General features: G+C 44.5%; 1 protein-coding gene and 1 long non-coding RNA gene across 3 annotated transcripts in view; both read right to left on the bottom strand.

Moving 5' to 3' along the window:
- Positions 1-15,873, bottom strand: part of SLC12A4 (solute carrier family 12 member 4) — a 104,504-nt gene that overhangs the window by 77,094 nt on the left and 11,537 nt on the right. Inside the window, exon 1 of one of the 2 annotated variants that reach the window (XM_032773513.2) lies at positions 2,609-2,775. The exons of the other annotated variant lie outside the window; for it this stretch is intronic. Within the exon in view, the coding sequence (XP_032629404.1) occupies positions 2,609-2,750 (142 nt within the window). The 5' untranslated portion in view covers positions 2,751-2,775. Of the gene's footprint in view, positions 1-2,608; positions 2,776-15,873 lie in introns of those variants that run through there. 2 annotated transcript variants of the gene reach the window in all.
- LOC142047943 (uncharacterized) lies at positions 10,254-15,668 on the bottom strand. Its single transcript, XR_012657271.1, has 3 exons — positions 15,423-15,668; positions 10,958-11,073; positions 10,254-10,865 (listed from the first exon to the last, which is right to left on the bottom strand). It is a non-coding gene; the product is annotated as an uncharacterized LOC142047943 (long non-coding RNA).

Here is a 15,873-nt window from a genome sequence, read left to right as displayed (position 1 = left end):
AATTCCTGTCTGGTGGCAGCGCTATCAGATCTAAGCTGGTAATTAAGCTTAGAGGATTTATGCTAGGCACCCACATTTGGGACGCTAAGGTTCAGAATTGGGATTTATGCTTATGATAGTCTTGGACTGAGAGTGGGACTGGGAGGGTTCTTTCAGTGGTCCAAGATTAGTATTTGGAAATTGCCCCTCAAAAGACCTTGGATGCTCGATAAATCCAGTTCTGAACAGTTTGAACTTCACCAGCATGTGCACTTTATAACTCATTTTAGAACGTTCTAAAAAACCTAGAATCATGCTTGACCTTCCTAGACCATGGCAAGCTTTTGAACTGAGATCCCCCTGCTATGCTTTTTACTCCTGAAGGCATTTTACAATGGCACACTAATTAAGCATCTCAGAAGTGTGCACAGCTATTACAACACACCCTGGTGTGGCATATTGGAATGCAGTAGTCACTTGCATCTGGAGCCTCGCTGTTTTGATCACTTATAGAGCTAGATTATTATTTGTTTTGCCTGTCTTAAAATTCCATTGTTGCTTGCAGTGTTGTTGTAGCCACTTTTGTCACCCAGCTTGAGTCTTTTAAATTCCATTTCATTTTAAAAGTCACAGTGAAACATCCAGAAAGGCTAAACAGTGACATCAGCAACCAGTTGAACAGCGGCCTAATTAAAATGTTATTTCCCCACCATCAGCCCCCAGGGAAGGCCTAGGTTGAACACACAGCAAATGTGAAAAATCGGGACGGGGGTGGGGGATAATAGGAGCCTATATAAGAAAAAGATCCAAAATCAGGACTGCTCCTATAAAATTGGGACATCTGGTCACCCTAGGTAGCCCACCCCACCCTCCAAAGAGATTGCCTCTTTAAATAAATTAACTGCTAATGAGACGCAGTCGTGCCTAACAGAAGCAGCTGTAAAAGTAGCCCAGAAACAATGCACAGACTATTTGCAACATTATTTAAGCATTGATTTTACATTAAAAAATAGCTCTCAGACCTGCTGACCAAAGGAATGAGAGTACACAACCACAGTAGGAAAAGCTAACAGTAACGTGAGATTAGATTATTTAGCTACAGTGTCTATCGTGAGTTTATTTAGTTGAGAGCACTTAAATATTTACTCATGGCAGCTTTTAACACTCTCATCACAAATCATGAAAAATCCTTCCATGTGCAGGATTAGGCCATAAATTCTACAATCTCCCTCATTAAGAAACTTAAATTTCAAGACAAAAACTATCAACAAGTGATTGAGAGCAAAAGTTGTTTTGAGAGGGACGGAATGGGGCCAGGAGCAAAGGACAGGTTAGTTTTTTAATTGTAGGGGCATAGCGTCTTTCTGCGTCAGAGAAAAACCATTGTAACTAAAAATATTTCTTGTCTCTCACTGAATGTCAGTGCGACACAGACAAGCTAGCTATAACTACTATTTGGTGGCCAGCCACAGTATATTATTTTATTTTAAAAACCACTTCTAGATAATAGCCCATTATACAATTGCATCAGGTCATCTCTAAGAAAACGGAACAAAAAAAACTTCCATCACCTGTCATTTTAAAAACAAAACTGTGACCTCTAAATTGATTTTCACATACTATACTAACATTGCATTGACTCCATGCATCTGAAGAAGTGGGGGGTTTTCCTACGAAAGTTTATGCCCAAATAAATCTGTTAGTCTTTAAAGTGCCACCAGATTCCTCTTTTTTTTTTTTTTATTACATCCTTAGGCTACAAAAGGCTAAAATAGTTAGTCATTGTGGTTTTTTTGTTTGTTTTTCACTTCCTAGTCAAGATTTTTCACCCAGTAAATCTTTACAATGTAGTATAACAACGCAAACCTCACTGTTACAGACGGATTTACCAACAGTGGTAAGGAAAGATTTGAAAATCCAGAATCAAATAGTCCATCCACGTAGCTTTTTAGTTACCAACAATAAATACGCATGTACAAGTCTGTGAATCATTTCCAGTACTGTATGGCTCTTTTACTGTTGTCTTAGCTTCCTAAAGTATTTTGCATAGTGGCCAAAAGGCCCAACGCATAATCAGGGTCCTATTGTACTAGGCACAGCAGGAACACTGAACGAGAGCAGACAATGATCCTGCCCACACTCGAGCAATGAGTAACTTTACTCACAGGAGTAGTCCCATTCCCTGTAACTAAAGAAGAGATTTTAGCGAGCTGCGAACAGGCCAGTGGAGGTGAGCTGTTCGGGGTGGGGGGGTTTTAAGCATAGAGTTTCACTCTCTCAATCTCATGAAAGGAGAATTGGAGCGTACAGCGTCAGCTGATGGAACCAGACGTGGTTCCTGGCGAGCAGCTGGGCTCTGCGCACACACGCACAGCGCCTCTCTCCCGAGGCTACACCACCCTCTGTCTGCCCGGGACCGGAATCGCCTGTCCCCATGTCATTGTGCTCATCCTGACACCGGTCCCCTCCATTCATAGCGGCCCGGGGGGGGGGGGGGCTGGACCCCCTTCCAGACCCAGAGCGAGCGAGACACCGCCCCGCACAGCTCCAGGAGAGGCTGCAAGTCCTCAACCCAGCGCCACGTCCCGGAGAGAGGCCGGGGAAGTTGGGGGAACTTTGCCCCACTCACCCTCGGCGCTGGCGGCCTCGTACGGGTCCGCGGGGCCCCGCGCCCCTCCCGGCTCGCTGTAGTCCACCCAGCTCAGCCCTTCCAGGCTGTCGTAGTCCCCGCGCTGCTTGTCCGCCACCGGCACCACGGTGAAGTGCGGCATCGCGGCGGGGCCCCGCTCGCTGCTCCGGCTCCCCGCGGATCGCTCCCAACCGGGCGGGACGCGCTCCCCCGCCAGCTGCGCATTCCAGCCCCGTGCGGTCACTTCCTCTCGGCAGCCCAGCGCCGCCACCCCACCCAGCCCGCCGGCCGCCGCGCCGCTCTGCGGGGGGCTCCCCTCTGCGAGGGGGAGAAGGGGACTGAGGGGGGCTCCCCTCTGCGGGGGGGAGAAGGGGATTTGGGGGGCTTCCCTCTTCGACTGGGAGGAGATTTGGGGGGCTCCCTCTGCGACCCAGAGGGGAAGAGATTTGGGGGGCTCTCCTCTGTGAGAGGGCGAAGGGGACTTGGGGAGACTCCAGTCTGCGACCGGGAGGGGATTTGGGGGCTCCATTCTGCAGGGGGAACTTGGAGGGACTCCACTGTGCAACTGGGAAAGATTTGGGGGGCTCTCCTCTGCGAGGGGGAGAAGGGGATTTTTGGGGCTCCATTCTGCAGGTGGGACTTTTGGGGACTCCATTCTGTGACCAGGAGGGGATTTGGGGGCTTCTCTCTGTGGAGGAGACTGAGGGGGATTCCACTCTGCGATCGGGAAGGGATTTGGGGGGCTCCCCTCTGCAAGGACAGGGAAGGGGGGAGTTGAGGGATTCAATTATGCCGGGGGGGGGGCTCCACTCTGTGACTGAGAAGGTGAGGGAATTTCGGGGGCTCCCCTCTGCGAGGGGGAAAAGGGGATTTGGGGGCTCCATTCTGCAAGGGAGGCTCCAGGGGATTCCACTCAATGGTGGAGAGGAGGGGACTTGGGGGGACTCGGGGGGACTCCAATCTGCAATGGGAGATTGGGAGGGGCTCCACACTTTGAAGGGGAGGAGGGGATTTGGGAGGATTCCACTCTGCGAGGTGGGGGAGAGGAGGAGGAATGGACTTTGGGACAGGACTAAGCTCAGTAATAGAGGGAAGCACAAGTGGAATTTGGAGGGGGGCCTCCACTCAGTAATAGGTGTTGGGGATTTTGGGGGGGACTCTACTCTGCAAGAGGGCCATCAGAGGAACTGCACAAGCGGAGAGAGATTGAGAGAGGACTTTCATTCAGCAATAGGGAGAGGGGAAGGGACTGGGGGTCCCCACTCAGCCATGCCAGGTTGGGAGTGGAGACCCCATTCAGCAATGCTAAAGTGGGAGGGAGAGTTGAAAGAAAAGGATCTAAGGGAGACGAGCAGAATTTTGGCAGGAGAAGGGAAGGGGCAGTAAAAGGGGTGTTCAGGGCAGAGGTGGGGAGACAAGGCCTTAGGAGAAGTCACAGTCATAGGGCACAGGGGAAAGGACAGCTATGGCAGGACTGATGGAGAAGGGAAAAATCCCCTTTGCCAGGAGAAAGGCAAAGCCCATTACCCCTGCAAAGCACAACAAAGCCTGATGGAGCACTTAAATCAGCAATATCTTCCTCTCTACCAGAGTTCCCCTCTGCCCCAATGCCCACTGACAGGGTCAAAGACCATCTGTTCACCTCCTTGCTATGCTGCATTACAGACTCTGCGTTTCCTGCAGGAAAGGCGTCTGGGGGTATGGTTATAGCCAGGAGAAGCCTCGGCCTGGCAGCCCAATGGGGAGAAGCGGCAGCCCTACAGCAGGCCAGGTGCCTCAGACACTTAGCATTTTTCCTTTTCCTGAAGCTAGACCTGAGACAGTCAAAGAGAGGGAAGGGAATTAGTATTCTGTGCTAAAGTCTCCTGGACAGAAAGGACATGAAGAACCCTTCTATTGGGCTGATTTTTCAGATCAGTAGAGTAATTGTCCTAGAACCTAAGGGGGCTGGTTTGGGGGAAACAGGAGACAAGCAAGCTAAACCAGTTTGCTTGCAAGTCTCACAGCTTCTTTGTCTAAGACCTGCTCTACACTATGCTGTTAAACCGATTTTAACAGTGTTAAATTGATTTAACGCTGCACCCGTCCACACTACACTGCTCTTTATATCGATTTAAAGGGCTCTTTAAATCGATTTCTGTACTCCTACAAAACGAGAGGAGTAATGCTTTAAATCGATATTACTATATCGGAATAGTGTTAGTGTGGACGGAAATCGACATTATTGGCCTCATTATTTTAGAGTAGCTACCCACAGTGCACTGCTCCAGAAATCGATGCTAGCCTCGGACCATGGACGCACACCACCAAATTAATGTGCCTAGTGTGGACACGCACAATCGACTTTATAATATCTGTTTTATAAGATCGGTTTAAGCTAATTCGAATTTATCCTGTAGTGTAGACGTAGCTTAACTAGGGAACAGCACTCTTCTTGCTGTGAAGAACAGACTCTACCACTGTTGTGTCCCCCTGGAGCTTTGCTCTAGGGCCAGACCAGTGATAAAACATGGCTTTGGCCCAACCCTCCCCAAATGGAACCTATCAGAAGGAGGCAGATGCTAAACAGTCCCTGCTGAGCTCCAGGGAGGCAGAGAGTGCTACCGGCCAGTGCGAGCATCTCATTGGTCCTACACCCCAGGACTTTAACTGAAGGGAGAAGGTGGATTCTTAATTCAAGAGGGTTATTAGCAATAACTGGGGAGGGTGTTGCTGGACAGACATGGAGTTACTCAGTAATTTTTTCCCCAAATTCTCTACCAGGAACACTTTTAGAGCTGAACTGGTAAATAGGGCTGAATCTGAACAGTGCAGCAGTATTGCCTACATCAATGTTCAAAAATTATTAGTCAGGCCACAAAATGACATGGTTAGCTTACAAATAATGAGCTGGGTTGTTTTTTTTGTTTTTAAATTGTGGATTCTTTGTATTTGCCTTCTGGGCTTGTCTTTCAAACTTTTGCAGCTGGAGATAAAAACTTCTTTAAAAAGGAAATCTGTGATTCTCACATAACTGCATGATTCATGACTTTAGAAAATACCAAATATTGCAAGACTGGTGATAAAATTGTAAGAGTTTGCAACCCTAAATTTGTGTCTGTTAGGAAAACAGTGGTGGTTCTGCACCCAAACTTTGCTTCTAATCCCAAATTCCAATCAGATTATCAGCAGTGAACTAATTAAAGAAACACTGTTGATTTAAAATCAAGTGTATTTTAAGTTACTTAAAGAGAGTGTCTGGTACTTGACCTGTCCCTGTATCCTTCTGTCATTTCTGGTGGTTTCACGTTCATGTTTTTATATTTCCTCTTCCATGTTGCAGTCTGAAAGACCCACACAAGCAAATGGAGAATTGAGTAACTCACTATACTGGGGAAACAGACTATGCCAAATATCACACACGTCGAACGAAGTGGGTATTCACCCACGAAAGCTCACGCTCCAATACATCTGTTAGTTTTTAAGGAGTCACAGAACTCATTGTTGCTTTTACAGACTATGCCAAAAGTGTTGTCAGCAAATAAACAAAACAGAGAAAACTTATTTTTTTTCTACTCTTTCACTTAAGCATTAGAGAACTTTTGATTTTAAGTGATAGTGTCCCTTTAATAATGTCTAGATTGAAAATTCTATGATTAGGCTTCTTTATTAACACCTTAGTTAAGCATTCACACTTCTTTTGGGAAATTATCAGGATTTGACCTTGTTGTTAAATTAATGGTTAAAATTCTTTAAAATTCATAAAGTCACCAGAAAAGAATAGGGAAGAGACTATATGGTTGACTTTTCACTATTGACTCAATCCAACCTGATTTTAGACTTAGGGCTAAAAAGACTCCCTAAGTCTAGAATTTGACTCTCTGTGAACTATTGACCATTTAAATGTTTCGTAATACTGCACTTTTTAGTTCCTACCATTAGACAGAGAAAAAGAGTGCTCAGGCTACACAGGAGCCCATGGGAAACACTAGTCTTAGGGCAGGAAAAGCGGAAGAAAGTCTATTTTAGAGATTTCCTGCTCTTAGAGGAACCCAATCTTTTGATGTTTTTTAACCTCATCCTGCCTTCTGGAGCAGGATTTGACATTATGAACAGAGCAATGTCCAGCTTGTCGAAAGGTACTGGTAGTGAACAGAAGTGGGAGACAAACAAGAGGGAGAACTCTTTGTTCACAAGAGCCGAATAACTATTCTACTTTTAGTTAGTTGGGTTTAAGGAGCCATGCTGTGGAGCTACTGCTGCCAAGAGGGATGAAGGTCTCTCAGTTCACTTAACACAAAATGTACTGATGGGCCACCTCTGGGGAAAGCCAGAACAATTGCACCCCCTAGCAGATCAGATAGGTGGAAAGGCTTCTGAGGAAGGAAACAGTTTTCTATCATCTAAATTTTATATATATCTTTTCACAGTGTCAACAAATAACAGAAGGGTGTCTGTGTTTGGTTTGGGGCATTTCATTTGTTTTGCTATGAAGCATCTTCTCACTTCCCTATTTCTGGCCAGATAAATGTATTTTCTCAATCATTTTAAAATATCTCAAATATTTAGGGTGGGATTTTCATTGATCCTGTTGAAGTCAATGAGAGTTTTACCTGCAGCTTCGCTGGGAGCAGAGTTAATCTGAGCACTTCTGAAAATCCACCCCTTCTGTGGATTTTAGAAACTCAGGTATTACCACCTCAGTTCAGGCCAGTGGCAATGTTCCATATAGCCAGTATCCTGTGTATGACAGTGGCAGGTATCAACTGCTCCACACGAAAGTGCAAGCATCCCAAAGTTGTCAATTATAGGATACCTGCCTAAAGGAGAATTTTCTTCCCTAGCCCTTCAATTTGAGGTTGAATTATGTCTCCCTTATATATCACACATACTCACACAAAATGGAAGTAGTTATTAGAACTATAATCATCTTTCATTGGATGCTGGATTAGCCCCAGAAGTTTGAAAGGAGGTAGAAAGGGTAATCTCTAGGGCACTAAAGCAGCATATTACAGGAAAGTAGGAAGATGATCAGAAGTGACTGTTGTATGCAAGTTCACATTAACTCATTTTTGTATTGTGTGGTTTCCATTTAATATCATTAGGCCTGAGGTGTTCCACACAATGGTGCTATTCTAGAAAAAGCAACAGGGATTGCAGCAGCTCAACTCCTGCTGACAAAGTGAGGGGTACTGCAAGACAAGCTTTAATATCTGTGGCATCCTGTATAGCCAGAAGGGAGTCAGGTGAAGGGTTTCCTTCTCCTCTTCCCTTTCTTCTGCAGAGGAATTAGGTCTGTGTAATACTGCCCAGGAGTACCTCACCACCCACCCTTAGTGTCACATAGTTCTGTCTGTGCCTGCTGTGGACAGGTCTCTGCAACCAACAGCCTCACCTCTGGCAGCACAAGCACTGCCTTCCAGGCCTCTGCAAGCTGCACTCTGTCTGCACAGGTAGCAATGGGCACACACCACTACCACCCAGACCTGAGAGCCTTCCCTGCAGCGTACATAGGGTGATCAGACAGCAAGTGTGAAAAATCAGGATGGGGGTGGTGGTAATGGGAGCCTATATAAGAAAAAGACCCAAAAATCAGGGCTGTCCCTATAAAATTGGGACATCTGGTCACTCTAAGCTACAGCCCCCCCTTATCCACAGAACACTCACAGTATTACCAGGCTGCTGTTCCCAAAGGAACAGTACACCCACCAACTTGTAAGCTTCAGCTCAAGAGCACCACTTTGCTTGACACACAACACTTACATATATTTACAGTGAACACAAGAATATGTTCATTATCAAAGAAGAGGGATTCAAATGCCAAGGGATAAAAATACTGGAAATAATTACATGTAAAACAAAATTATAAAATGCTTTCCCAAGAGTAAACTTAACTAATAGGTTAAGCTCCTATCTAAAGTTTATGTTACCCAAAGTTCCCTACCATGTTTTCAACCACACCTGGTTAAGACCCCTTTTTCATGAAACCAAGTTTCTGTCTGTCATTTTTTCAGTGAAGGGGACCTGAGTATCTTCTCTGCCCCCCAAATACACTCAAGCATATCTTCGATGTAGAACTCAAGATAAGATTCTTTCCCCTGCTTTATTTCTCCTTCTGTTAGTACCTTTCTGAAGTTCTTGCAATCTTTTGCATTCAGTTCAAACTGCTGATAAAAAGCTCATTGTGTTGAGGCAATACTCAATTTACATGTAAACAGATACAAGGATAAACATCTCATTAGACAGAAAAACTGTTTTTCACCTTTTCTGGTGACCAAGCCCTGCCCTGCCCCATGCCCCCACACTTTTAAGAACATATATATATATATATAAAAGTAACTTGTCCCATGGTATCTGTACATTCTTTTCATAATGATATTGATGACCAGTGTGCCACCAGCTTTCATGTAAGATCTCGCATGGCGCTCTTTGGTAAGCTAGAATGTACATATGAGACTCAAAGGATCCCTGCAACCTCTCTGCATTCTCTTGCTTTGTCAGTTGGTATTAAGAGGTTCTTGGGTCACACAGCCTGGCAGGGAATTATATCCCTTCTTCAGATATCAAACAGAGGCATCCGGGCTACCTTAGAAAAGGCAGGGCTTTGAAGAACCAGACTGCATGGTTTCCATTCATTGAAGCAGTTGCACTGAAATTCTCTCAGCTAGAAAAAATTTCTGCTTTCACACTTGTGCCCACAATTCCCATTTTCTTGTGGAAGGGGAATTGCACGTGCATCTCTGAAGAGAGAATTTGCCTCTAGGAAACTATGCAAATTTGAGGGTGAGATATTACTTTTGTCTAAAGTCAATGGCTCTGTTTACTGCTCAGAGGTTGGTCCATAAGTAAAGATAAGTGCTTACTTGTCCATAACAACTTTGTTTTGCAGTACCTAGGTTGAAAGGGAACTGGAATTTCAACCAGGGCATTAGGGATCTAACAACAGACTGAGCATAGAGAAAAGGAACTGGACGTACTGTTATACTGGCTAATGCAGTTTATTGTTCATCTTAATTTTTCTTCACTGAAAATACTAATCCTTACCTATGAGTGATACAAGTGGCAATTACATAGCTAGTTAAAAGGGTTGTTTGAGACGGGCAGGAGCCATCTGTGGGTGAACAAGAAAATTGTAGGTTACCTTCCTGCTCATCTTAGGACCCATTACTAGCAGCAAGAAATGGCCTTGATTTTTATGTTAATCTATATGGATCTGAGAACTGATGGGACAGGGAAAGCAGAAATGATGACAGAGGAAAGGACCTATAAACACCTTTGTTTTCCTGTTTTTCAAAGGAGGAGAAAAAGTCTGCAGTTCTCAAACACACAATACCCATTGATAAAACCAGGAGTCACATGCAGGTCAGATTAGCAGAAGCAGGTCTTAAAGGACTGATCTTGCAGATTTAAATTTTTTATTAAGATGTTTTAAAAAAGTGAACAGTACAGAGTTTAAGCGTAGAAGTTTCTGGTTATCAGAGTATAGCGTACAGATTATTGAGGGTGCGAAGTTCGGTTTAAGATCGGGTGTTGTAAGGAATACATAATTTGCAATATCCTCGATTGTGGGTAAAAGGTTGTTGAGGCAAAGTACAGACATTGAGATATGAGGGTATGAAGTTCATATAATGGCTGAGTTTGGATGTGGAGTATAATGAGTGGATAAGGTGAGATTTAATGGTCAGTGAGTTTATGGTTCTAGTTCATATGGTCCAATGGAAAAAGTCTCAGTCCCTTTCTCGTAGTTGATGCATGGTATCATTCTGGCTCACACTTCCTGCTACTGTCGGTGGCCGGTGACGTGTTCGATGTAGATATCCTTGGACCATCGGATGGTGTCTGAGACCATGAGGCGCCACATGAACCGGGGATAACGTTGACCAATCCCACAGCTCCACAGCACACGCTCATTGCAGGGGTCCCAGGCGCCCAGGGGTCTGACAGTCAGGACGTCCATCTGCACCTCGTAGCCCTTCACTCTCAGTGTGTGGGCCAGGGGACCGTACTTTTCTAGCTTATGAGCTCGGGCTTCGCAAAAGGCCGGGGTCCCATTCTCAAAGGAGACGGTGATGTCAACAAGAATGATCTTTTTCTGGGCCTCTTCAGTGACGATCACGTCTGGTCGCGGCTGGCTGTCGGTACCAGGGATGTCGCAGTTCACTGCGACCTCCCCCATGTGTGGTGCGATGGCTTTCACCAAGCGGTTCTGGATGGCATTGTGGCACAGCTTACACTTTAGACAATTCCAATGAAGTCAATGAGTCAGCACACATCTGTGCTGGATAGGGAGAAGAAAATTGATTGGGACAAAATAATTTGCCTGAAATTTTGCTCATTCCCCTTATCCAAACTGAAATTTAAAGAGCAAACATGGTCAGAAGAGTGACTGTAAAGGCACCCACTTCCTCCTTCGCAGGTCTGCTGCTTCTGTGAATTCACAGTCAGAAGGAGCTAGATTCTACATTAGCTGCTGCACCATCTACAGACTGAATAAGTAAAGGCACGGATACAACTCTCATTTTACGTCACCGAGTGTCTCATCAGATTCGATGAACAGTAGTTTGGGCCTGAACTTCCCATTGCAGGGCCAATATTTTCCCTCAATTTCGCCCATGCAATTAAATTCAAAACAAAGGGTTACACAGACACCACAGAGCCTCTTGGAAAGTTTAGTAAATTAATGTTGTAAGATGTTCATATACCCTCCTGATGAGCCCTGTCTAACTGCTTAGGCAAAGAGGTATAATCAACAGCAAAGTTTATCCTGCACAATCTTTATTACAGGTAATAACATGCAAACAAAGAAAGCCAGCATGACTTCAGAGCCCACCATGAGATGGTGGCACAGAGCCTGCTGGCAGATATAAAACACATTTTTACTTACAAACAGATGGAATTAGATACAGTCATTGAACGACAATTATTAATTTATAGGCATTTCTAAGGTGTTAATATCAGCATCCTTGCCACGCCCCCGAGACAGAGCAGCTGGGCATGAAACTACATGATGCCAGCTTTAGAGATGACGTTTAGAGTAGAACTGCACAGCGAGGTCTAGGCAGGATGTTTCCCCATCTCTTTAATTACACGTAACTGTATATTTCAAGTGAATCGGTGTAATATCTGGGGCTGCTTTACTTGTTTAAATGTGTTGCAATGAACACACAACTAAGCTTCTGATGTAAATCTCAGTTCAACAACAGGCAGCACCTCAAGTCCTAGTTTCCTTTAAATAATAAGTTATTACTATAAGTTTGGGGTTACGCATGCCCAGTATCTGAGATTAGATTTGGCCATAGCTTTGTAATTTTACATTCCCACAGAATTTATTGGGGAAAATCACAGCTGTAGATACATGTTTTAGTTTTTATATAAGGCACAATTAAATGATGGTGTGTCAAAGATTATCATTAGAAGCAGGAGGCTGAGAAATTTTACTGAGAGCTCAGATTATGGAGAATGAATTCTAAGATTCACAGAATACACGCTTGTCAAACCGAGCTAGCTCTGACATTCTGTTTGGGCTGCTTTTTAATGAGAACAATATGAGATGTTGGTTAATACAGAAAACTTTGTACATGATTTAAATGAGTTTTGCATTGACTAATTTGAAATATACAAGGATACAACTGTACAGAATGCAGCACCTACGCCGCTGACAGCCACTGATGGTCAGCAGTTCTGTATATATCCCTGGGGATCTGGTTAAGGCAAAATATATTTAGCGTGGTTGAAGGCACATCTGATGGAAATATTGGCCCAGGATATTGAAAAATGCTACATCTATGCCAAGTACAAAGCCCTAAATTGCATGGGATATATATATTTCAAATGCCTTAGATGCACACGTTGTGATTGTTATCCATTAAAATAAGCTGTAGATTTAAGACTTCCATCTAAACATTTAGCCTTATGGCAAGGCACCTCCTTTGCCTCACTGGCCTCAGCATTTCTCCCTGTCCCTCTCCAACTCCAGGTTTTTTTTAATTCTTTACTCTGGTTTATTTTTCAATATTTACAAGGTAGGCCCAAGTAGCGCACTTAAGCAAAGCAAAACAAAAACAAAAACACCTTCACATTCTTGAGCAAGTATGCCTGGAACCTGCTGAGATACCTGGGAGCTGCAAATCCCACACATGCCACTAGGTAGCAGGTGAAAGCCAGTGCCATCACTGCTAAACTTTTGCAGACATCAAAACAGCAAATGGACAAACAGTATCACAGACAAATCCAGCAGCAGCTCCCTCCAGCAGATGATATCCACATGCACTCCATTGTCCCAATGGTCTGGGCCATTCACCGGTAATGATACCAATGCAGCCATTGCAGACACAAAAAGGGGAAAAGCAGCAGGAAAAGATAGTATCTCTCCTAAGTTCCTATATAATCTGCATCACTGGCATGGAAATGGATAATGTAGCTTTTCACCAACATGCTGGAGACTGGAGTAATCCCCCATGTGTGGAAAGAAGCCAAGGTCGTTGTACTTGTAAAGCCTGGAAAACCTGCAGATTACCATTCCAGTTATAGGTCAATCTCCCCTTTGACCACCACCAACATGATGATGGAACATATGATTCTGAACCAAATCAGGCCCACTGGGGATGCCAGTCTACTCAAGGATCAAGCAGGTTTTTGCCTCCACAGAAGTTGCAGTGACCAGGTCCTGGCCCTCATTACAGACACTGAGGCTGGATTCTAATGAAAACTCATGATCAGAATTACTTTCATTGATCTGTCAGCAGCATATGACACAGTCTGGAAGGATAAGCTGGTACTGAAACTGGCCAGTCTGGAGTGTATATCCCCCACATGCGGATTCTCAGGCTGCTGAACACCATGCTTAACAGCAGAAGAATGCATACATACCTCAGAGGTCAAACTATCAACCCACACCCTTTGAATAAGAGAGCTACTACCTTCTGTACTTGCTCCAACATTCTTCAGTTTCTACACTAGTGATATGCCTGAAACAATGGCACAGAAGTTTGCACATGCTGATGATCTGCTGATGAACTCAGGCCTGTACCTTTAAAGAACTTGAAGTGATCCTTACATCTGACCTTAGTCATGGAGGTGTATTTCCAAAAGTAGCAACTAAGATTAAATCTGGGCAAAATCAGTAGTCTCTACTTTCCACCTTGACAACAGAATCACACAAAACACTCTACCAGTACCATTTTCTGGTGTAACTGCACGTTATGACCCAAAGCCCACATATCCTGGTATCATTCTTGACCGCACACTGACTTTCATGACCACCTCAAGAAAGAAGCCTCTAACCAGACATTGTACCAACATTCTTCAGGTTAGGCGGAACAAGCTGAGGATCAACTGCCTTGGTGCTGCGAATGTCATGGCATTAGCCCTGGTGTACTCAGTTGCAGAGTATTGTGCATCGGTGTGGACAAGAAGTTGCCATGCCCATCTTGTGGATAGGCAGCTGAAACCGAACATGGAAATCATCACAGAAACTTTAAAATTAACGCCTCTGCTGTAGCGATCTGTATTAGCAAACATCCAACCTCCAGCTATCCCTCAAGATCTAGCCACAGCATGAGAGCTTAAATGCTCCAAAGACTTCCCATCTAGGAGGTTATGGATAATAAACCCCAACACCGCCTGAAATTGTGAAAAATGCTATGGGTCACACATGACCACCTCATGCCTCTGGATCTGGCCAGTGAATAGCAGAGTGTCTGGACTTCATCTACCATTCCAAAGAAGCCGCCTTCCCAGTTTTAACCTGACACGCAGACTTTGGACCACAATGAACTGTATCCAAACAAACCATGGAAGACGCAGCTGCTTGATGCACAAATGGAAAAATCACAGACCCCCTCCCCATGTGACTGCAGTGACAGCATCCAAACCAAACACATCATGACGCAGTAACTCAAATATGGATTCAAAAGTGAATTGGATGATAGCCACAATGTCACAGAGGAGGCCTTAAAATGGCTTACAGATGGATGCCATATGCAAGAGAGAGAGAGTGCCAAACAAAGAAACAAGCTCATAGCACAGAAAGAAATGCCAGTCCTTTCCCAAACAGCAGTTAATCAGGTTGTTTCCCTTACAGAGAGGAAAGCAGCCTTCCACCCAGGAGAAGCCTTTTCTCCCTGCTGCTACTAGCTCTGCTACAGCTTGTTTCTCAGCCCTCCTCCCTCTTTCACCAGAAGAGGGGTTTTTAAAGGTCACAGGCAGCCCTTAATTGGACTCAGATGTCCCTAGTTGCCCTAAAGTAACCTCTTTTCAACTCAGGGAGAAAAGCGCCTTCACCATTCTAGGGCTGATAGACCTGCCTTCCAGCACTCCGTTCTACGCTTTTGGTACATTCGAGGAGCAGTGGGCGCTGTCTGGGATTCTCTGCTCGGTGTCCCAGTCAGGGTCCCTTCATTTAGCCCTGTGACCTCACTCCCATTTCTGTTATCTCATTAGTTGTCCCTCGCAATTATTTGGTATCACGGACCTGTGGATCCTCCCCTTAGGCTGGGGGGAGGTCCTTTAGCAGTGGGCTCTACCTGCCTACTTCCTGGATACCAACAGGACCCACTCCATTCTACTCTTTTGGCACATTTGAGGAGCAGTGGGCGCTGTCTGGGGTTCTCTGCTCAGTGTCCCCCTGCTAGCCATTTCTCACCTAGACGCAGGATTGTGTTTCTGGGCAGAGGCTGGCAATCTGCAATTTGCAAAGCTACATGAGGCTTTTAAGAAACACTGGTAACTTCCCACTTCTGTAGCACCATTAAACCTTATCCTTTGAAGGTTATCCTTATCCTTTAAAGATGTCTGTATAGCTTTCACATAGTAAATCTAATTGCTTTTCACTTACTTGGAAATTTTCCACAGTATATTTAAGTAACTGATTTGGCTTTCTCTTGAAGGGATAGGGAGCAGGATCATAGATAGAGCAGCTGGAATATTAACTTTTGTTTATTTTTCCCTATTGACTGAGATGGTTTACGGCTTTCTTCTTTCTCTTCCCATCTTCTACTGTCCCAAATCCCTTTCATTTGGGATTTTAGTGAGTTGTTTCCATTCTGTATTTCTGAGACACTCATGACAGTCCATAGCTTGCAAAACAGACCAATCTAAAATCAGATGGACACAATTCACAGTCCTCTGCTCTGAATTAATAGTTGCAAGATTACTTTTATGAAGAAACAGCACCTACAGAAGGCAGCAAAATAAAAACTAGGCTACCCAGAGCTGAATGGATATTTTGCATTTATCTGAACCTACGCTATAATAAACAATGTACTCACTGAATTACTTATCTTTGA

This window comes from Chelonoidis abingdonii, chromosome 19, assembly GCF_003597395.2.
Source record: "Chelonoidis abingdonii isolate Lonesome George chromosome 19, CheloAbing_2.0, whole genome shotgun sequence".
NCBI classification, from domain to species: domain Eukaryota; kingdom Metazoa; phylum Chordata; order Testudines; family Testudinidae; genus Chelonoidis; species Chelonoidis abingdonii.
The sequence above is the reverse complement of the archived record's forward strand: the minus strand, read 5'-3'. Positions and strand labels throughout refer to the sequence as shown.